Raw genomic sequence first — 22194 nt, forward strand, 5'->3', positions numbered from 1 at the left:
GTCACACTGTGTGTCTCTGTGTCTCTCTGTGTCTCTCTGTCTCTCTGTGTGTCTCTGTGTCTCCGTGTGTCTCCGCGTGTGTCTCTGCGTGTGTCTCCGCGTGTCACACTGTGTGTCTCTGTGTCTCTCTGTGTCTCTCTGTGTCTCTGTGTGTCTCTGTGTCTCTGCGTGTGTCTCCGCATGTGTCTCCGCGTGTCACACTGTGTGTCTCTGTGTCTCTCTGTGTCTCTCTGTCTCTCTGTGTGTCTCTGTGTCTCCGTGTGTCTTTGCGTGTGTCTCCGCGTGTCACACTGTGTGTCTCTGTGTCTCTCTGTGTCTCTCTGTCTCTCTGTGTGTCTCTGTGTCTCCGTGTGTCTCTGCGTGTGTCTCCGCGTGTCACACTGTGTGTCTCTGTGTCTCTCTGTGTCTCTGTGTGTCTCTGTGTCTCTGTGTGTCTCTGTGTCTCTGTGTGTCTCTGTGTCTCCGTGTGTCTCTGCGTGTGTCTCCGCGTGTCACACTGTGTGTCTCTGTGTCTCTCTGTGTCTCTCTGTGTGTCTCTGTGTCTCTGTGTGTCTCTGTGTCTCCGTGTGTCTCTGCGTGTGTCTCCGCGTGTCACACTGTGTGTCTCTGTGTCTCTCTGTGTCTCTCTGTCTCTCTGTGTGTCTCTGTGTCTCCGCGTGTGTCTCCGCGTGTGTCTCTGCGTGTGTCTCCGCGTGTCACACTGTGTGTCTCTGTGTCTCTCTGTGTCTCTCTGTCTCTCTGTGTGTCTCTGTGTCTCCGTGTGTCTCTGCGTGTGTCTCCGCGTGTCACACTGTGTGTCTCTGTGTCTCTCTGTGTCTCTCTGTGTGTCTCTGTGTCTCCGTGTGTCTCTGCGTGTGTCTCCGCGTGTCACACTGTGTGTCTCTGTGTCTCTCTGTGTCTCTCTGTCTCTCTGTGTGTCTCTGTGTCTCCGCGTGTGTCTCCGCGTGTGTCTCTGCGTGTGTCTCCGCGTGTCACACTGTGTGTCTCTGTGTCTCTCTGTGTCTCTCTGTCTCTCTGTGTGTCTCTGTGTCTCCGTGTGTCTCTGCGTGTGTCTCCGCGTGTCACACTGTGTGTCTCTGTGTCTCTCTGTGTCTCTCTGTGTGTCTCTGTGTCTCCGTGTGTCTCTGCGTGTGTCTCCGCGTGTCACACTGGCGCGAGATTTGCCCCCCGGGCGCGAGAAGTGTCGCCCAGGCGTCAGGGCGCGCGGCGGTGCCACCACGCACAGCCAAAGGTCCCCCGCGTAGGCGACGCGGCGTCGCAGGGGCAAGTGCTGCTCGGGGCGAGTCGCGGCGCCTTTGAAGGCTGCCTGCCGGTGGGACACGAGGGGGGGCAGCACCAAGCCCGCCTGGCCGCCTTTGTCTCCCCAAGTGCTGCTGATGTGTGCTACTCGTTTGAGGCTGAGTCGACCTAGGGGAGGCCCGGGGCCGGTTCAGATTATCGCCGGCGCTGGTCCCGAGCGGGGGAATCGAACTCTTCTCGGCGGGGCCCCACTCGACGACACGCACAGGGACACACACGGACACACAGGGACACAGGGACACACACGGACACAAGGACACGGACACGCACGGACACAGGGACACAGGGACACGCACGGACACAGGGACACGCACAGACACACGCAGACTCACGCGGACACGCACGGACACGTTCGGACACACACAGACATGCACGGACACGCTCGGACATGGACACGCGGACCGACAGGGACAGACATCACCCCCCCCCATCACCTCTCCGCCCACTCCACCCCCCACTCGCCCACTCCACCCCCCACTCACCCACTCACCCACTCGCCCACTCCACTCCACCCACTCGCCCACTCCACCTCCCACTCGCCCACTCCACCCCCCACTCGCCCACCACCTTATAAACCGCTCGCCCAACAAACGCCATTTTCACAACATCACCGCTTCTCACATCACCGCCATCGCCACCGCCGTGGAGAAACCAACATCACCACCATCACCGCCATCACCACCATCACCGCCATCGCCACCGCCATCGTCAACACCATCGCTACTCCATCACCGCCGCCACTGCCACCACCACCGCCATCGTCACCGCCGCTGCCGTGAGCTTCGCTCTCCGCTCGGCGTCCGCGATGACTCTGGCCACGTGGCTTGTCGTCTCCAGCCTCCTCCTCCACTCGTCGCTGCAGAAGAGTTGAGTAGCACGCACACGTCACGGTGGTGGTGGTGGTGGTGGCGATGGTGGTGGTGGTGGTGGCGATGGTGGTGGTGAGGGTGGTGGTGGTGGTGGTGAGGGTGGTGGTGGTGGTGGTGGCGATGGTGGTGGTGGTGGTAATGGTGGTGGTGATAGTACCTGAGTATTCTGTGCCATCGGACACTCCACCCCCACAACTCCCAATCGGTGATGGGGCAGTAGTGGAGATAGTGGAGAGTTTCCCATACCTGGGCAGTGCTCATGACCAGCTCCAGTTTAACAGCAGAGGTCTCACTCCGAATCAGTCGAGCGGCAATATCTTTTCATCGGTTGCGTAACGCTGTGTGGAAGCTACCTGGTCTGTCGCTCCGCACGAAGCTTCAGGTCTTCTTGGCCAGGGTCATTCCCTCCCTTCTCTACGCTTGCGAAACGTGGACCCCCCTAATGGAGCATCTTCGCCGGTTGGAAACATTTAGGCTGGCCTGCCTACGATCTATCCTGGGTTTAACCTGCAGGCTGGATTGTGTGAGGAGCTCACAAATCCTTGAAAGATCTGGGCAAAGTCCCATCGGTGAGCTCCTCCGGCAGGCAAGGCTGCGTTGGCTGGGTCATGTAGCCCGCATGCCCAGCCACCGCATGCCTAAACAGCTTTTGTTCGGCCGGATCGAGGGGGCTAAACGGGCGCGGCACGGGCTAGAGAAGAGATGGAGTGACGTGGTACAGGAGGACGTGGAGCTGAGTGGACTTGCCGATGACTGGTACCAGCGGTGTCAAGATCGGCCTCAGTGGAGGAGGCTCGTGAAGGACGCTACTGGGCAGTTGGAGGCAGTCGCCCTCCAACAACAACGGAGGGCGGAGGAGCGACGCTCACAACAACGAGCGGAGCGCCGGGCGGCTGAAATACAGCGAGTTGGCAAAGTAGAGGTGGTGCATTGGTCACTCATCTCGGTCAGTCGACGCACGGCACCTGCTGGGTCTGTCCCGTGACCTGTCGGCGAGCCTTCGACACTTCAGGTGACCTCAAAGTGCACCTGGCCTGGCACAGGCGCTACGGTGATGTCACTGCCACTTAGTGGCGAATGGCGGGTGTTCTAGTGAAGTTCGCGTGTGTAGTTAGGTCGGTGGGTCTCTTTAGGTTAGTGGGGGACTGGTAACACCTCCCCCGGGCGATACGTCTTAGCAAAAACCAAATACCACGGTGGAAAAACCCCAACTAAGGTGGTGCCAGGGGACGAGCGTTTGACGCTTTCTGGCCAAACTCGCTTTGTGTTCCTGCAGGAGCAGTAGAGCCCTGCGATTAGCCTCGTGGGATGTTCAAACTCGCTTTGTGTTCCTGCAGGAGCAGTAGAGCTCTGCGATTAGCCTCGTGAGATGTCCGAACTGGCGCTGCGGGAGGAGAGGCTGCCATTCCTCTGTCGGGAGCTGGATCGCTACCGCCTGGACATCTGTGGTATACAGGAGGTCCAGTGAATCGGCTTTGGCTCCACTAGGGATGGACATTCCTCTACTCGGATCAGGAGAGTGCCAAACAACAGGGAGTGGCATTGCTTCTTTAAATAAAGAAGGGGGTGTGGGAGCGTGGCGGTGAGGTGTGGGAAACTGTAAGCCCCAGGCTACTGTGGGTTCCCCTCCCCATCAGCAAGAGGTGAGGAGTGGTGGGGGTCGTGGCTTGCATCCCCACTGAATATGAACATCAGTGGAGGGATGCAGACAAGGCCCATGAGTCAGACGTCTTCTATGACTCGTCCCAGCTACTGGCTAAAGTGGCCACTCGGGACAGAGTCCTCTTGTTGGGTGACTTTAATGCCCAAGTTGGTCATGATGCTGGCATCTGGTCTGGAGTGATTGGAAGGCATGGGCCAGATCAGCTCAATAACAACGGTAGGAGGCTGCTCGACTTTTGTGCAGCCCATGGGCTTGTAATTACCAACACGCTGTTCCGGCATCGGCGCATCCACAAAACATCATGGATGCATGCCGGGTCCAAGCAAGAACATCTGCTGGACTACATAGTGACGGAACAGCGGATGCGGGCCCATGTCCTTGACACCAGGACCTACCGTGGAGCTGATCTGCCCACTGACCATCGACTTGTCATCTGTAAGATGCGGATGCCATTCTTCCACTCCGGTGGTGGGTGTACACCCAGGACCCCATTCAAACCCACAGTGGCCTGATCTCAGCTGATGAAAGTTGCAAGCGAGAATTTCATCATCGCTTGCGGCTGGGGTTGGCATCGTCCCCCACTCCTCCTGATGTCGAGGGTAAATGGGCGAGGTTTAGGATTGTGGCTCATGCAGCTGCAATGGCTGCGTTGGGTACGCGGTCCAGACCTCCCCAGACACCCTGGCTGACAGAGGAGGTGTTCAAGCTGGCTGAGAAAAAGCGACAGGTCCACTCTCATCAGCTACAGCATCCCACGTCGGAGAATGAGGAGGCTTACCGCAGCCTTCGCTCAGAGGTTCGGAGAGCCGTGAGGCGCTGCGAGGATGGGTGGTGGTCGCGGGTTGCTGAGGAGATGGAGTCTGCCTCAGTGGCCCGCGATCACAAATCGCTCGTTAACTCCATCAAATAAGTCACTTGCGGAGGCCACACCTATCAATGTCCTGAAGGGAAAGATCGGCCATCCGACCTCCGACCCGCAGCAACTGCGCTGCAGGTTTAGAGACCAGTGGGCTGGGGGCTCGTTGAGCAACGGGTGGAATCTGTAGCAGCGAGGACCAATGGTCGGTTGGCAGGGCCGATGTCAGAGGTCACGAGGAGGCCCGGCTACACATTGGCCTCTCACTCAAGGCGTGTCTGTGTGTGTGTTTGTGTGTCTGTGTGTGACTGTGTTTGTGTCTGTGTCTGTGCGTGTGTCTGTGTGTTTGTGTGTGTGTCTGTGTGTGTGTGTCTGCGTGTGTGTGTCGCCTGTGCACACGTGATCGTCGTCATTGTTTAGGTGTGTACACCCCCAACACTCGCTACCGGGACAACGGCAACAATCACCACGACAACCAGCAGCAGCAGCAGCAGCAGGGCCCTCAGTCGCGTCCCGCTTCAGGACAGGCTTACATCCCCGTGGGCCTCAAGGCCGGCTCTTCCCAGAGCCTCAATCCCGACTACGCCCCCCCAGTGCTGCCCCTGCACGGCCACGTCCTGCAACACGCCACATACAACCAGCAGCAGGGGCAGCAGCAGCAGGGGCAGCAGCAGGGGCAGCAGCAGCAGCAGGGGCAGCAACAGCCGCAGCTGCAGCAGCAGCACCTCCGCTACCACCTCTACCCGGTGCAGCGTCAACCCGCTGGGGCGTGGAGGCCTCAAGTTGGCAGCCCCAAGGCCGGGCAAGGCTTCTCGGCCCGGTACTTCGGACTTCGCCCCTACGGCCATCGGCAGGGCTCGGTGAAGGCCGGCACCTCGGTCGGAGCGTCCGTAGCAGGAGCAAGAGGAGGAGGGGGAGGAGGGGGAGTCCACAGATATCCCGGCCCTCACGGCCGCACGGGCGCCGGGCTCCAACCCGGGCCGCGTTTCCCGGAGCGCTATGCCCAGGAGGGCCTCAAGGCCGGAGCGCAGGGCCTGGGCCCCGACGTGGACCCCAGGGCAGGGCACCATCACGCCGGAGCGTGGCAGCGATACTCTGAAGGGGCCAAATCCGGATCGCAGAGTCTGGGAGGACAACAGGGATATCCTGACGTTAATCTGAAGGCCGGTGGGTCTCAGCATCTGGGAGGACAACAGGGATATCCTGACGTTAATATCAAGGCCGGCGGATCTCAGCGTCTGGGACAACAACAGGGATATCCTGACGTTAATATGAAGGCCGGCGGGTCTCAGCATCTGGGAGGACAGGGATATCCTGACGTTAATATCAAGGCCGGCGGATCTCAGAGTCTGGGACAACAACAGGGATATCCTGACGTTAATCTGAAGGCCGGCGGGTCTCAGCATCTGGGAGGACAGGGATATCCTGACGTTAATATCAAGGCAGGCGGATCTCAGCGTCTGGGACAACAACAGGGATATCCTGACGCTAATATCAAGGCCGGCGGATCTCAGAGTCTGGGACAACAGGGATTTCCTGATGCAGGCATCAAGGCAGACGGGTCTCAGCATCTTGGAGGACAGCGATACCCTGACGTTAATCTGAAGGCCGGCGGGTCTCAGAGTCTGGGAGGACAGGGATACCCTGACGTTAATCTGAAGGCCGGCGGGTCTCAGAGTCTGGGAGGACAGGGATACCCTGACGTTAATCTGAAGGCCGGCGGGTCTCAGAGTCTGGGAGGACAGGGATACCCTGACGTTAATCTGAAGCCAGGCGGGTCTCAGAGTCTGGGACAACATCAGAGATATCCTGATGCAGGCATCAAGGCCGGCGGGTCTCAGCATCTGGGACAACAGGGATATTCTGAGGTTAATCTGAAGCCAGGCGGGTCTCAGCATCTTGGAGGACAGGGATATCCTGATGCCGGCATCAAGGCCGGCGGGTCTAAGCATCTTGGAGGACAGCGATATTCTGAGGTTAATCTGAAGCCAGGCGGGTCTCAGAGTCTGGGAGGACAACGACAGGGATACCCTGATGCCGGCATCAAGCCAGGCGGGTCTCAGAGTCTGGGAGGACAGGGATACCCTGATGTTAATCTGAAGGCCGGTGGGTCTCAGCGTCTGGGACAACGACAGGGGTACCCCGATGCCGGCATCAAGGCCGGAGGGTCTCAGCGTCTGGGACAACGATACCCTGATGCCGGCATCAAGACAGGCGGGTCTCAGCATCTTGGAGGACAGGGATACCCCGATGCCGGCATCAAGGCCGGCTATGCCGGTGCCGGAGCGCACCACGGACACCCCGACGGCCACAAATCCGGCTCGCAAAGTCTGGGGCCTCTCATCCCGTCCGCCCCGGGGCCCAAGCTCGCCTGGCGGAGCCTCTCGCCGCGTGAGTCGAGCGTCAAGGCCGGCTCCGTCGTGGAGGCCGGCTTCCCCCGCGCCGGCTCGCGGTGGCGGCCTCGTGGGCCCGGCCCCCTCGGCTTCCCCGAGGCCGCCGGCGCCGGCGAGGGCGGAGCGGGGGAGGCGGGCCGCCGGGACGGTCGCTTTGGGCACCGCGAGCCGGGGGCCGGCGCCTCCCCGGAGTCGTCGGCGGCGGCGCCGCTGCACCGCCTCGGCGTGCTCGGCTACCCCGAGGCGGCGCCGGACCCGGCGGCGGCCGCCGGGGAGCTGGGAGAGGCCCTGGGCCCCGACGGCGGCAGCTGGGGAGAGCACAAGGACGGCTGGGGCGGCGGCAAGGTGATGATCTGGTGACGGTTTGGTGACGGTTTGGTGACGGTTTGGTGACGGTTTGGTGACGGTTTGGTGACGGTTTGTCGACGGTTTGGTGACGGTTTGGTGACGGTTTGTCGACGGTTTGGTGACGATTTGGTGACGGTTTGTCGACGGTTTGTCGACGGTTTGTCGACGGTTTGGTGACGGTTTGGTGACGGTTTGGTGATGGTTTGGTGATGATTTGGTGATGGTTTGGTGATGATTTGGTGATGATCTGGTGATGGTTTGGTGATGGTTTGGTGATGGTTTGGTGATGATCTGATGATGGTTTGGTGATGATCTGGTGATGGTTTGGTGATGGTTTGGTGATGATTTGGTGATGATCTGATGATGGTTTGGTGATGGTTTGGTGATGATCTGGTGATGGTTTGGTGATGATCTGGTGATGGTTTGGTGATGGTTTGGTGATGATCTGGTGATGGTTTGGTGATGATCTGGTGATGGTTTGGTGATGGTTTGGTGATGATTTGGTGATGATCTGATGATGGTTTGGTGATGGTTTGGTGATGATCTGGTGATGGTTTGGTGATGATCTGGTGATGGTTTGGTGATGATTTGGTGATGATTTGGTGATGGTTTGGTGATGGTTTGGTGATGGTTTGGTGATGATCTGGTGATGGTTTGGTGATGGTTTGGTGATGATCTGGTGATGGTTTAGTGATGGTTTGGTGATGGTTTGGTGATGGTTTGGTGATGATTTGGTGATGATCTGGTGATGGTTTGGTGATGGTTTGGTGATGATTTGGTGATGGTTTGGTGATGGTTTGGTGATAATCTGGTGATGGTTTGGTGATGGTTTGGTGATGATCTGGTGATGATTTGGTGATGGTTTGGTGATGGTTTGGTGATGGTTTGGTGATGGTTTGGTGATGATCTGGTGATGATTTGGTGATGGTTTGGTGATGGTTTGGTGATGGTTTGGTGATGATTTGGTGATGGTTTGGTGATGGTTTGGTGATGGTTTGGTGATGATCTGGTGATGATTTGGTGATGGTTTGGTGATGGTTTGGTGATGGTTTGGTGATGATTTGGTGATGGTTTGGTGATGGTTTGGTGATGGTTTGGTGATGATCTGGTGATGATTTGGTAATGATTTGATGATGCCATGGACAATTTATATGATAGCGGTGATGATGACAGTGGCGATGATGATGATAGTGATGATGATGATGATGGCGATGATGGCGGTGATGATGATGATAGCGGTGATGATGGCAGTGATGATGATGATAGTGGTGATGATGGTGACGATGGCGATGATGATGGCGATGATGATGATGGTGGTGATGGTGATGATGGTGACGATGGCGATGATGATGATGGCGATGATGATGACCCCGCGTCTCTGCACGCGCCAGGGCCTGGAGGATGAGGTGAGGATGGGTGGAGATGAGGAGGTGGACGAGGTGGAGGGGTCGAGACCAGGCCTGGAGCACGTGGGAGCTCGACTCCCCGGTAAGAGAATCACCAGCCAATCACCTTGCAGGCCCCTCTCTCCCTCCCCTGTCACCAGCCAATCACCTTGCACTACACTACACACTACACTATACACTACACTATACACTACTACACTATACACTACACTACTATACACTATACACTACACTATACACTACACTATACACTACACTATACACTACTACACTATACACTATACACTACACTATAGACTACACTATACACTACACTATACACTACACTATACACTACACACTACACTACACACTACACTATACACTACACACTACACACTACACTATACACTACACTATATACTACACTATACACTACACTATACACTACACACTACACTACACTACACACTACACTATGTATGCTCACCTATCCCCCCCCACTTCACGCTCACCAGGTGAGCGAGATGGACGTCGGGTGAAGATCTACCTGCCGCTCAGCCTGTTCACAGGTAACACACAGGCAAAGCTCCCCCAGGTAGCCTCCAGCAGGCTGCAGGGGCAAGTGCTGTTAGTAGCGAGCAGCAGCGCCTACACACAGGCAAAGCTCCCCCAGGTAGCCTCTAGCAGGCTGTAGGGGCAAGTGCTGCTAGTAGCGAGCAGCAGCAGCAGCTGCCTATGAAGGCTACCGGCGCTGTGGCTACACACACAGAGGGGGTGGTGGGTGGCTACCAGCACCACGCCCGGCCGCCTTTGTCTCTCCCCCAGTGCTGGCGATGTTCACTACACACCACAGCTACACCAGGCGCTCAGTTGAGGCTGAGTCGACCTAGGGGAGGCCCAGGACCGGTTCAGATAATCGTCACTGGTGGTGGTGGTGGCCGTAAGCGGGAATCGAACTCGGGTCTTTCTGGGTTCGTAGCGCAGCGCTAACCGCTGCACCACCACTCCCCGCATAGAGACCCACACAGAGACCCACAGATCACCATAGAGACCCATAGAACCCCACAGAGAGCCTCAGAGAGACTCACAGAGACTCACAGAGACCCATATAGACTCACAGAGACCCACAGAGACTCACAGAGACTCAGAGAGACTCACAGAGACCCATATAGACTCACAGAGACCCACAGAGACCCTGAGACTCAGAGAGACTCACAGAGACTCACAGAGACCCATATAGACTCAGAGAGACCCACAGGGACCCTGAGACTGAGAGAGACTCACAGAGACCCTGAGACTTAGAGAGACTCAGAGAGACTCACAGAGACCCACAGAGACCCATAGAGACTCACAGAGACCCACAGAGACTCACAGAGACTCAGAGATACTCACAGAGACCCACAGAGACCCATAGAGACTCACAGAGACCCACAGAGACTCACAGAGACTCAGAGAGACTCACAGAGACCCACAGAGACCCTGAGACTCAGAGAGACTCGGAGAGACTCACAGAGACCCACAGAGACCCTGAGACTCAGAGAGACTCAGAGAGACTCACAGAGACCCTGAGACTCGGAGAGACTCAGAGAGACTCACATAGACCCTGAGACTTAGAGAGACTCAGAGAGACTCACAGAGACCCACAGAGACCCTGAGACTCAGAGAGACTCAGAGAGACTCAGAGAGACTCAGAGAGACTCACAGAGACCCTGAGACTCGGAGAGACTCAGAGAGACTCACATAGACCCTGAGACTTAGAGAGACTCAGAGAGAATCAGAGAGATTCACAGAGATCCTGAGACTCAGAGAGACTCAGAGAGACTCACAGAGACCCTGAGACTCAGAGAGACTCACAGAGACTCAGAGAGATCCTGAGACTCAGAGAGACTCAGAGAGACTCACAGAGATCCTGAGACTCAGAGAGACTCAGAGAGACTCACAGAGATCCTGAGACTCAGAGAGACTCACAGAGACCCACAGAGAACCTGAGACTCAGAGAGACTCACAGAGACTCACAGAGACCCACAGAGACCCTGAGACTTAGAGAGACCCATAGAGACTCACATAGACCCTGAGACTTAGAGAGACTCAGAGAGACTCACAGAGACCCTGAGACTTAGAGAGACTCAGAGAGACTCACAGAGACCCTGAGACTTAGAGAGACTCAGAGAGACTCACAGAGACACACAGAGACCCTGAGACTCACAGAGACCCATAGAACCCCACATAGAGACTCACAGAGACTCACAGAGACTCACAGAGACCCACAGAGACCCTGAGACTCAGAGAGACCCATAGAGACTCACAAAGACTCACAGAAAGACTCACAGAGACCCTGAAACTCCGATACCCTGATGATGATGATGAGAGACACAGACCTCCTGTAGTCCAGGCGAGGTAGTCAACATCTCATAGCCACCGTGGTGATGATGATGAGAGAGACACAGACCTCCTGTAGACCAGGCGAGGTAGTCAACATCTGTGTGTGTGTGTGTCGCTGTGTGTGTGTGTGTCTGTGTGTGTGTGTGTCACTGTGTGTGTCACTGTGTGTGTCACTGTGTGTGTCACTGTGTGTGTGTGTCACTGTGTGTGTGTCACTGTGTGTCACTGTGTGTGTGTCACTGTGTGTGTGTCACTGTGTGTGTGTGTGACACACGATAGTGTAGCGGTTAGCGCGCTGCGCTATGAACCTGGCGACCCGAGTTCGATTCCCGCTCACGGCCAACACCAGTGACGATTATTTGAACCGGTCCCGGGCCTCCCCTAGGTCGACTCAGCCTAAAATGAGTACCTGGTGCGATGTGTAAACATCGCCGCTAGGGAGACAAAGGCGGCCGGGCGTGGTGCTGGCCACCCACCCCCTCGTGTGCCGTGCCGGCCTTCATAGGTGCTCGCTAACAGCACTTGCCCCTACAGTCTGTTAAGGCTATACGGGGGATCTTTTTGTGTGTCACTGTGTGTCACTGTGTCACTGTGTGTGTGTGTCACTGTGTGTGTCACTGTGTCACTGTGTGTGTGTGTGTGTCACTGTGTGTGTGTGTCACTGTGTGTGTCACTGTCCCACAGGTGCCGGGAAGAAGCGGAATTTGGGGAAGGTGGCGACCGGCGGCCTCATCCAAATCTCGCCCATCGGTGAGGCCCGGCAGGCAGCGGCATCATCATCATCAGCATCATCATCATCAGCAGCATCATCAGCAGCAGCAGCATCATCATCAGCAGCAGCAGCAGCATCATCATCATCAGCAGAATCATCATCAGCATCATCAGCAGAATCATCATCAGCATCATCATCAGCATCATCAGCAGCATCATCAGCAGCAGTAGCATCATCATCATCAGCAGCAGCAGCATCATCATCATCAGCAGAATCATCATCAGCATCATCATCAGCAGCATCATCAGCAGCATCATCAGCATCATCATCATCAGCAGCAAATTGTGCTGGTGGTGCAGGGTGCTAGACGAGCAGGTTTCAGGGTGTCTGTGTGCAGGGTGCAGATTGCAGGGTGTCTGTGTGCAGGGTGTCTGTGTGCAGGTTTCAGGGTGTCTGTGTGCAGGGTGCAGGGTGTCTGTGTGCAGGGTGTCTGTGTGCAGGGTGTCTGTGTGCAGGGTGTCTGTGTGCAGGGTGCAGATTGCAGGGTGTCTGTGTGCAGGGTGTCTGTGTGCAGGTTTCAGGGTGTCTGTGTGCAGGGTGCAGGGTGTCTGTGTGCAGGGTGTCTGTGTGCAGGGTGTCTGTGTGCAGGTTGCAGGGTGTCTGTGTGCAGGGTGCAGGGTGTCTGTGTGCAGGGTGTCTGTGTGCAGGGTGTCTGTGTGCAGGGTGTCTGTGTGCAGGGTGCAGATTGCAGGGTGTCTGTGTGCAGGGTGTCTGTGTGCAGGTTTCAGGGTGTCTGTGTGCAGCGTGCAGGGTGTCTGTGTGCAGGGTGTCTGTGTGCAGGGTGTCTGTGTGCAGGGTGCAGGGTGTCTGTGTGCAGGGTGTCTGTGTGCAGGGTGCAGGTTGAAGGTTGTGTCTGTGTGCAGGGCGCAGGGTGTCTGTGTGCAGGGTGTGTGTGTGCAGGGTGTCTGTGTGCAGGGTGCAGGTTGCAGGGTGTCTGTGTGCAGGGTGTCTGTGTGCAGGGTGTCTGAGTGCAGGGTGCAGGGTGTCTGTGTGCAGGGTGTCTGTGAGCAGGGTGCAGGGTGTCTGTGTGCAGGGTGCAGGGTGTCTGTGTGCAGGGTGTCTGTGTGCAGGGTGCAGGGTGTCTGTGTGCAGGGTGTCTGTGTGCAGGGTGTCTGTGTGCAGGGTGCAGGGTGTCTGTGTGCAGGGTGTCTGTGTGCAGGGTGTGTGTGTGCAGGGTGTCTGTGTGCAGGGTGCAGGGTGCAGGGTGTCTGTCTGCAGGGTGTCTGTGAGCAGGGTGCAGGGTGTCTGTGTGCAGGGTGCAGGGTGCAGGGTGTCTGTGTGCAGGGTGTCTGTGTGCAGGGTGCAGGGTGTCTGTGTGCAGGGTGTCTGTGTGCAGGGTGTCTGTGTGCAGGGTGCAGGGTGTCTGTGTGCAGGGTGTCTGTGTGCAGGGTGTGTGTGTGCAGGGTGTCTGTGTGCAGGGTGCAGGGTGCAGGGTGTCTGTGTGCAGGGTGTCTGTGTGCAGGGTGACTGTGTGCAGGGTGTGTGTGTGCAGGGTGTCTGTGTGCAGGGTGCAGGGTGCAGGGTGTCTGTGTGCAGGGTGTCTGTGTGCAGGGTGTGTGTGTGCAGGGTGCAGGGTGCAGGGTGTCTGTGTGCAGGGTGTCTGTGTGCAGGGTGTCTGTGTGCAGGGTGTCTGTGTGCAGGGTGCAGGGTGCAGGGTGTCCACTTTGTGTGTTGCAGGCCGCAAGGCGGCGGTCTCCAGGAAGCTGCAGCACCCTGCAGGAGCTCACGCAGGGAGGCTCAGCGGTGAGCAAACAAGCACCACCACCACTAACTAGCACCACTAACTAGCACCACTAACTAGTACTAGTTAGTACTATATTAGTACTAACTAGTACTAGTTAGTACTATATTAGTACTAACTAGTACTAGTTAGTACTATATTAGTACTAACTAGTACTAGTTAGTGCTATATTAGTACTAACTAGTACTAGTTAGTGGTGCTAGTTAGTGGTGCTAGTTAGTACTATATTAGTACTAACTAGTACTAGTTAGTACTATATTAGTACTAACTAGTACTAGTTAGTGCTATATTAGTACTAACTAGTACTAGTTAGTACTATATTAGTACTAACTAGTACTAGTTAGTACTATATTAGTACTAACTAGTACTAGTTAGTGGTGCTAGTTAGTGGTGCTAGTTAGTACTATATTAGTACTAACTAGTACTAGTTAGTACTATATTAGTACTAACTAGTACTAGTTAGTACTATATTAGTACTAACCAGAGGTGTGGACTCGAGTCATGTGACTTGGACTCGAGTCAGACTCGAGTCATGAATTTGATGACTTGCGACTCGACTTGGACTTGCATAACAATGACTTTGTCCCACCTCTGCTAACTAGCACCACTAACTAGTACTAGTCAGTACTAACTAGTACTAGTTAGTACTGACTAGTTCTAGTTAGTAGTGACTAGTACTAGTTAGTACTAACTAACTAGTGGCAGTCACTACTAACTAGTACTAGTTAGTAGTGACTAGTACTAGTCAGTACTAACTAGTACTAGTTAGTACTGACTAGTACTAGTCAGTACTAACTAGTACTAGTTAGTACTAACTAACTAGTACTAGTCAGTACTAACTAGTACTAGTCAGTACTAACTAGTACTAGTTAGTACTGACTAGTACTAGTTAGTACTGACTAGTACTAGTTAGTACTGACTAGTACTAGTCAGTACTAACTAGTACTAGTTAGTACTGACTTGCAATAACTACCACTCAACCACTACTAACTACCACGAACTAGCACTAGTTAGTACTATACTAGCACTATATTAGTGCTAACTAGTACTAAACTAGCACTATACTACTACTAACCAGCACTAGTTAGTACTAACTAACTAGTCACTACTAACTAGTACTAGTTAGTAGTGACTAGTACTAGTTAGTAGTGACTAGTACTAGTTAGTAGTGACTAGTACTAGTCAGTAGTGACTAGTACTAGTTAGTAGTGACTAGTACTAGTTAGTAGTGACTAGTACTAGTCAGTAGTGACTAGTACTAGTTAGTAGTGACTAGTACTAGTTAGTAGTGACTAGTACTAGTTAGTAGTGACTAGTACTAGTTAGTAGTGACTAGTACTAGTCAGTAGTGACTAGTACTAGTTAGTAGTGACTAGTACTAGTCAGTAGTGACTAGTACTAGTCAGTAGTGACTAGTACTAGTTAGTAGTGACTAGTACTAGTTAGTAGTGACTAGTACTAGTTAGTAGTGACTAGTACTAGTTAGTAGTGACTAGTACTAGTTAGTAGTGACTAGTACTAGTTAGTAGTGACTAGTACTAGTTAGTAGTGACTAGTACTAGTTAGTAGTGACTAGTACTAGTTAGTAGTGACTAGTACTAGTTAGTAGTGACTAGTACTAGTCAGTAGTGACTAGTACTAGTCAGTAGTGACTAGTACTAGTTAGTAGTGACTAGTACTAGTTAGTAGTTAGTGCTTGTCTCTACCTTGACCAAGCTCTACCACTAACTCTGGGTGTTTCTACCCCCCCCCCCCCGTTGCCCCCCCCCCCACTTCCCCCCCCGTCCCCCACCCACCCCCCCCCCTCCATGTCCACCCCCCCCCACCCCCCGTGCCCCCCCCCACCCCCCCCGTGCCCCCCCCCACCCCCCCCCGTGCCCCCCCCCCTCCATGTCCACCCCCCCCCACCCCCCCGTGCCCCCCCCACCCCCCCGTGCCCCCCCCACCCCCCCGTGCCCCCCCCACCCCCGTGCCCCCCCACCCCCCCGTGCCCCCCCACCCCCCCCGTGCCCCCCCCCCACCCCCCCCGTGCCCCCCCACCCCCCCGTGCCCCCCCCACCCCCCCCGTGCCCCCCCACCCCCCCGTGCCCCCCCCCACCCCCCCGTGCCCCCCCCCCACCCCCCAGGTGCCCTCAGCAGCCGCCCGCCGCTGTCCCCGTTCCACTCCCCAGCAGCACTGGAGGTGACGTCACTCGGTTAGTGGTGGGGGGGGTGTGTGTGGTGTGTGTGTGTGGTGTGTGTGTGTGTGGTGTGTGTGTGTGTGGTGTGTGTGGTGGTGGTGTGTGTGGTGTGTGTGGTGTGTGGTGTGCTGTGTGTGTGGTGTGGTGTGTGTGTGGTGTGTGTGTGTGGTGGTGAGTGTGTGGTGGCGGTGGTGTGGGGGTGGTGGGGTGGTGTGGTGTGTGTGGTGTGTGTGGTGTGTGTGTGTGGTGTGTGTGTGTGTGGTGTGTGTGGTGGTGGTGTGTGTGGTGTGTGTGGGTGTGTGGTGTGCTGTGTGTGTGGTGTGGTGTGTGTGTGGTGTGTGTGTGTGGTGGTGAGTGTGTGGTGGCGGTGGTGTGGGGGTGGTGGGGTGGTGTGGTGTGTGTGTGGTGTGTGTGGTGTGTGTGGTGTGTGTGTGGTGGTGTGTGTGTGGTGTGTGTGGTGTGTGTGTGGTGGTGTGTGTGTGGTGGTGTGTGTGTGGTGTGTGTGGTGGTGTGTGTGTGGTGTGTGTGGTGTGTGTGTGGTGGTGTGTGTGTGGTGTGTGTGGTGTGTGTGTGTGGTGGGTGTGTGTGTGGTGTGTGTGGTGTGTGTGTGGTGGTGTGTGTGTGGTGTGTGTGGTGTGTGTGTGGTGGTGTGTGTGTGGTGTGTGTGTGGTGGTGGGGGTGGTGGTGGTGTGGTGGTGGTGTGGTGGTGGGGTGTGTGGTGTGTGTGTGAGTGTGTGTCTGTGTGTGTGTCTGTGTGTGTGTGTCTGTGTGTGTGTGTCTGTGTGTCTGTGTGTTTGTCTGTGTGTGTGTGTCTACCTGTGAGTGAGGAGCCGATTAGCCCACACCACAAAGGTGCGATGGTGTGATGGTGATGATCGTGATGATGATGACGATGGGGATGTTGATGATGTTGATGATGTTGATGATGATGATGATGTTGATTATGGTGATGATGTTGATGATGTTGATGATGATGTTGATGGTGATGATGATGATGTTGATGGTGGTGATTTTGATGATGGTGATGACTCCGCCCACTTTTTCAGAGCCATTCAGCGATCAGCCAATCAGAGACGAGCTCAGCAACCCGTGTCTCGTCCCCCTCCTGCACGGTGAGTGGCGGGGTCTGGGCCTCTCCTAGGTCAGCTCAGCCCGAAACAGCCGTGGGTGGGTTATTGGGTGAGTGAGTGAGAGGATCAGTGAGTGGGTGAGTGGGTGGGTGAGTGGGTGGGTGAGTGGGTGAGTGAGTGAGTGGGTGAGTGGGTGAGTGAGTGAGTGGGTGGGTGGGTGAGTGAGTGAGTGAGAGGGTGAGTGGGTGAGTGAGTGGGTGAGTGAGTGAGTGGGTGAGTGAGTGGGTGAGTGAGTGGGTGAGTGAGTGAGTGGGTGAGTGAGTAGGTGAGTGAGTGAGTGGGTGAGTGAGTGAGTCGCATGGGCTAGAGAGGAGATGGAGCTGAGACGATGACTGGTACCAGCGGTGTCAACATCGGCCTCTGTGGAGGAGGCTCGATAAGAACGCGACTGGGCAGTGCCAGGCTGGGTGCACGTGAAGGACGCTGCTACAGGGCAGTTGGAGGCAGTTGGAGGCAGTTGGAGGAAGTTGGAGCCAGTTGGAGGCAGTTGGAGGAAGTTGGAGCCAGTTGGAGGCAGTTGGAGCCAGTTGGAGGCAGTTGGAGGCAGTTGGAGGCAGTTGGAGGAAGTTGGAGCCAGTTGGAGGCAGTTGGAGCCAGTTGGAGGCAGTTGGAAGAAGTTGGAGCCAGTTGGAGGCAGTTGGAGCCAGTTGGAGGCAGTTGGAGGCAGTTGGAGCCAGTTGGAGGCAGTTGGAGGCAGTTGGAGGCAGTTGGAGCCAGTTGGAGGCAGTTGGAGCCAGTTGGAGGCAGTTGGAGGCAGTTGGAGGCAGTTGGAGGCAGTTGGAGGAAGTTGGAGGCAGTTGGTGGCAGTTGGAGGCAGTTGGAGGAAGTTGGAGGCAGTTGGAGGAAGTTGGAGGCAGTTGGAGGCAGTTGGTGGCAGTTGGAGGCAGTTGGAGCCAGTTGGAGGCAGTTGGAGGCAGTTGGAGGCAGTTGGAGGCAGTTGGAGGCAGTTGGAGCCAGTTGGAGGCAGTTGGTGGCAGTTGGAGGCAGTTGGAGCCAGTTGGAGGCAGTTGGAGGCAGTTGGAGGCAGTTGGAGGCAGTTGGAGCCAGTTGGAGGCAGTTGGAGCCAGTTGGAGGCAGTTGGAGCCAGTTGGAGGCAGTCGCCCTCCGGCACGGGCGGAGGAGCGACGCTCACAGCGACGAGCGGAGCGCCGGGGAAATTCTCCTCCACGTGCACCTAGCCTGGCACCACCCAGCAGCCTCCACGTGCACCTAGCCTGGCACCACCCAGCAGCCTCCACGTGCACCTAGCCTGGCACCACCCAGCAGCCTCCACGTGCACCTAGCCTGGCACCACCCAGCAGCCTCCACGTGCACCTAGCCTGGCACCGCCCAGTAGTCTCCACGTGCACCTAGCCTGGCACCGCCCAGCAGCCTCCACGTGCACCTAGCCTGGCACCGCCCAGCAGCCTCCACGTGCACCTAGCCTGGCACCGCCCAGCAGCCTCCACGTGCACCTAGCCTGGCACCGCCCAGCAGCCTCCACGTGCACCTAACCTGGCACCGCCCAGCAGCCTCCACGTGCACCTAGCCTGGCACCGCCCAGCAGCCTCCACGTGCACCTAGCCTGGCACCGCCCAGCAGCCTCCACGTGCACCTAGCCTGGCACCACCCAGCAGCCTCCACGTGCACCTAGCCTGGCACCACCCAGCAGCCTCCACGTGCACCTAGCCTGGCACCAGCTGCGGCGGTGACATCACCGCAGGGGGCGGCTGTTGGTTGTTTTTACAGCACTTGCCTCGGCCGTGATGTGCGAGCTACATGGGGTGCCTTTATCTGTGTGTGTGTCTGTGTGTCTGTGTGTGTGTCTGTGTATCTCTGTGTGTGTGTGTCTGTGTGTGTATGTGTGTGTGTCTGTGTGTGTGTGTCTCTGTGTCTGTGTGTGTGTGTGTCTGTGTGTGTGTGTGTCTGTGTGTGTGTGTGTCTGTGTGTGTGTGTGTGTCTGTGTGTCTGTGTGTGTGTCTGTGTATCTCTGTGTGTGTGTGTCTGTGTGTGTATGTGTGTGTGTCTGTGTGTGTGTGTCTCTGTGTCTGTGTGTGTCTGTGTGTGTGTGTGTCTGTGTGTGTGTCTGTGTGTGTGTCTCTGTGTCTGTGTGTCTGTGTGTGTGTCTGTGTGTGTGTGTGTGTCTGTGTGTGTGTGTCTGTGTGTGTGTGTCTCTGTGTCTGTGTGTGTGTGTGTCTGTGTGTGTGTGTCTGTGTGTGTGTGTGTCTGTGTGTGTGTCTGTGTGTGTGTGTCTCTGTGTCTGTGTGTCTGTGTGTGTATGTGTGTGTGTCTGTGTATCTCTGTGTGTGTGTCTGTGTGTCTGTGTGTGTGTCTCTGTGTGTGTCTGTGTGTGTGTGTCTGTGTGTGTGTCTCTGTGTCTGTGTGTCTGTGTGTGTGTGTCACTGTGTGTGTGTGTCTGTGTGTGTGTCTGTGTGTGTGTGTCTGTGTGTGTCTCTGTGTCTGTGTGTGTGTGTCTGTGTGTGTGTGTGTGTCTCTGTGTCTGTGTGTCTGTGTGTGTGTCTGTGTGTGTCTGTCCACAGAGTCGCACTCCGCGTGCGTCAAGGTGAAATGCTGTGGCGGAGATTTCTGAATCTGGAAACGCAAAATCAGATCGTCGTGAACACACACACTGACACACACAGACACATTCACACAGACACACACAAACTGACACACACATAAACAACAACAACAACAACAACAACCGCCATTCACTACGAAGTGGCAGTGACGTCACCACGACGCTGGTGTCAGACCGGACCTCCTGAACACCACAGAGATCCAGGCGGTACCGGTCCACCTCCCGACAGAGGAGTGGCAGCCTCTCCTCCTCCGCAGTGAGCGTTCGAACATTCCACGTGGCCACACGAAGTGGCTTTCTGTTGTTTCTGGAGGAGCCCCGAGGGTGAAGATTCCGTCTCCTGGCTCCGCCAATTGGGGTTTGGCCAGGAGACGTCACAGACGCCTGTCCCCCCGGGGCCTCCGGCACAAGCTTATTAGTTAGATATTTAATTCGTGGTTTCGTGGTAATTCATTTGAAGGTGGAGGGGTTACCAGCCCCTCGCACCCGTCCAGAGCCCCGTTTAGCCGCTGTGGTGGTCACAGACGCCATGAAGTGGAATGGACAATCCCAGTTGGCCCTCCTCCCCCCATGGCACTGCCCACCACAGCGTTGCCGTCCGACACCAATGAAGAGGTCGGGGGTTGGTTTGCCTGACTACACACACACACGTGTACACACATACACACACACAAGTGTACACACACACACACAGACACACACACACACAAGTGTACACACACAGACACACACACACAAGTGTATACAGACACAAGTGTACACACGTACACACAGACACACAAACACACAGACACACAGACACACACACACAAGTGTACACACATACACACACAAGTGTACACACACACACAGACACACACAAACACACATACACAAACACACACATACACACACAGATACACACACACACACAAGTGGACACACGTACACACACACACACACAAGTGTACACACGTACACACAAACACACTCACAGACACACACACACAAGTGTACACACGTACACACATACACACACAGACACACAGACACTCACACCTACAAAGACAAAGCTCCCCCGTGTAGTCTGAACAGACTGTTGGGGCAAGTGCTGTTAGCGAGTAACACCTGTGAAGGCCGGAACGGCACACGTGGGGATGGGTGGCCAGCACCACGCCCGGCCGCCTTTGTCTCTCCCCCAGTGCTGGCGATGTTCACTACACACCACAGCTACACCAGGCACTCAGTTGAGGCTGAGTCGACCTAGGGGAGGCCCAGGACCGGGTCAGATAATCGTCACTGGTGGTGGTGGTGGCCGTGAGCGGGAATCGAACTCGGGCTGCCGGGTTCTTAGCGCTGCGCTAACCACTGCACCACCACTCCCCACACACACACACGCACACACACACACGCACGCACACACACGCACGGACACACACACACGCACACACACACACGCACACACATACACATACATGACACACACGTACACACACATTCACACGTACACGTACACACACGCACACGCACACACATACACATACATGACACACACATGACACACACGTACACATACATGACACACACGTACACACACACGTACACACACATGACACACACGTACACACGAAAACAACAGCCGCTGTTCGCCACTAAGTGGAGGTGACGTCACCACGACGCCTGTGCCAGGCTAGGTGCACTCCGAGGCCACGTGAAGTGTCGAACGCTCGCTGCTGGCAGTAGGTCACGTGACATCCTGCAGGTGCCATGGGTTGTACTGCTGTGCCAGGCTAGGTGCAGGAGGGCACGGGACAGACCCTGCAGGTGCTATGGGGTGAGTCTATGGGTCTCTGTGCGGTGAGTCTGTGGGTCTCTGTGTGGTGAGTCTATGGGTCTCTGTGTGGTGAGTCTATGGGTCTCTGTGTGTTGAGTCTGTGGGTCTCTGTGTGTTGAGTCTGTGGGTCTCTGTGTGGTGAGTCTGTGGGTCTCTGTGTGGTGAGTCTATGGGTCTCTGTGTGGTAAGTCTATGGGTCTCCGTGTGGTGAGTCTATGGGTCTCTGTGTGGTGAGTCTGTGGGTCTCTGTGTGGTGAGTCTGTGGGTCTCTATGTGGTGAGTCTATAGGTCTCTGTGTGGTGAGTCTGTGGGTCTCTGTGTGGTGAGTCTATGGGTCTCTGTGTGGTGAGTCTGTGGGTCTCTGTGTGGTGAGTCTGTGGGTCTCTGTGTGGTGAGTCTATGGGTCTCTGTGTGGTGAGTCTGTGGGTCTCTGTGTGGTGAGTCTATGGGTCTCTGTGTGGTGAGTCTGTGGATCTCTGTGTGGTGAGTCTATGGGTCACTGTGTGGTGAGTCTGTGGGTCTCTGTGTGGTGAGTCTGTGGGTCTATGTGTGGCGAGTCTGTGGGTCTCTGTGTGGTGAGTCTGTGGGTCTCTGTGTGGTGAGTCTATGGGTCTCTGTGTGGTGAGTCTATAGGTCTCTGTGTGGTGAGTCTGTGGGTCTCTGTGTGGTGAGTCTGTGGGTCTCTGTGTGGTGAGTCTGTGGGTCTCTGTGTGGTGAGTCTGTGGCTCTCTGTGTGGTGAGTCTGTGGGTCTCTGTGTGGTGAGTCTATGGGTCTCTGTGTGGTGAGTCTATGGGTCTCT

The 22194-nt window shown here is 55.7% G+C and overlaps 1 protein-coding gene across 1 annotated transcript; it reads left to right on the plus strand.

The window, feature by feature from the left end:
- The first annotated feature begins 1914 nt into the window (after nt 1-1914).
- On the plus strand, nt 1915-21399 carry LOC144955584 (uncharacterized). Its single transcript, XM_078885759.1, has 9 exons — nt 1915-2165; nt 5108-7425; nt 8820-8916; nt 9332-9385; nt 11883-11948; nt 13648-13713; nt 15838-15906; nt 16938-17003; nt 19541-21399. Exons 1-9 carry the CDS (start codon nt 2105-2107, stop codon nt 19588-19590), a joined length of 2847 nt encoding a protein of 948 aa, XP_078741885.1. The 5' UTR covers nt 1915-2104; the 3' UTR covers nt 19591-21399.
- Nucleotides 21400-22194: the final 795 nt, after the last annotated feature.

The sequence above is a fragment of the Lampetra fluviatilis genome, unplaced genomic scaffold, assembly GCF_964198595.1.
Source record: "Lampetra fluviatilis unplaced genomic scaffold, kcLamFluv1.1 SCAFFOLD_345, whole genome shotgun sequence".
Taxonomy (NCBI): domain Eukaryota; kingdom Metazoa; phylum Chordata; class Hyperoartia; order Petromyzontiformes; family Petromyzontidae; genus Lampetra; species Lampetra fluviatilis.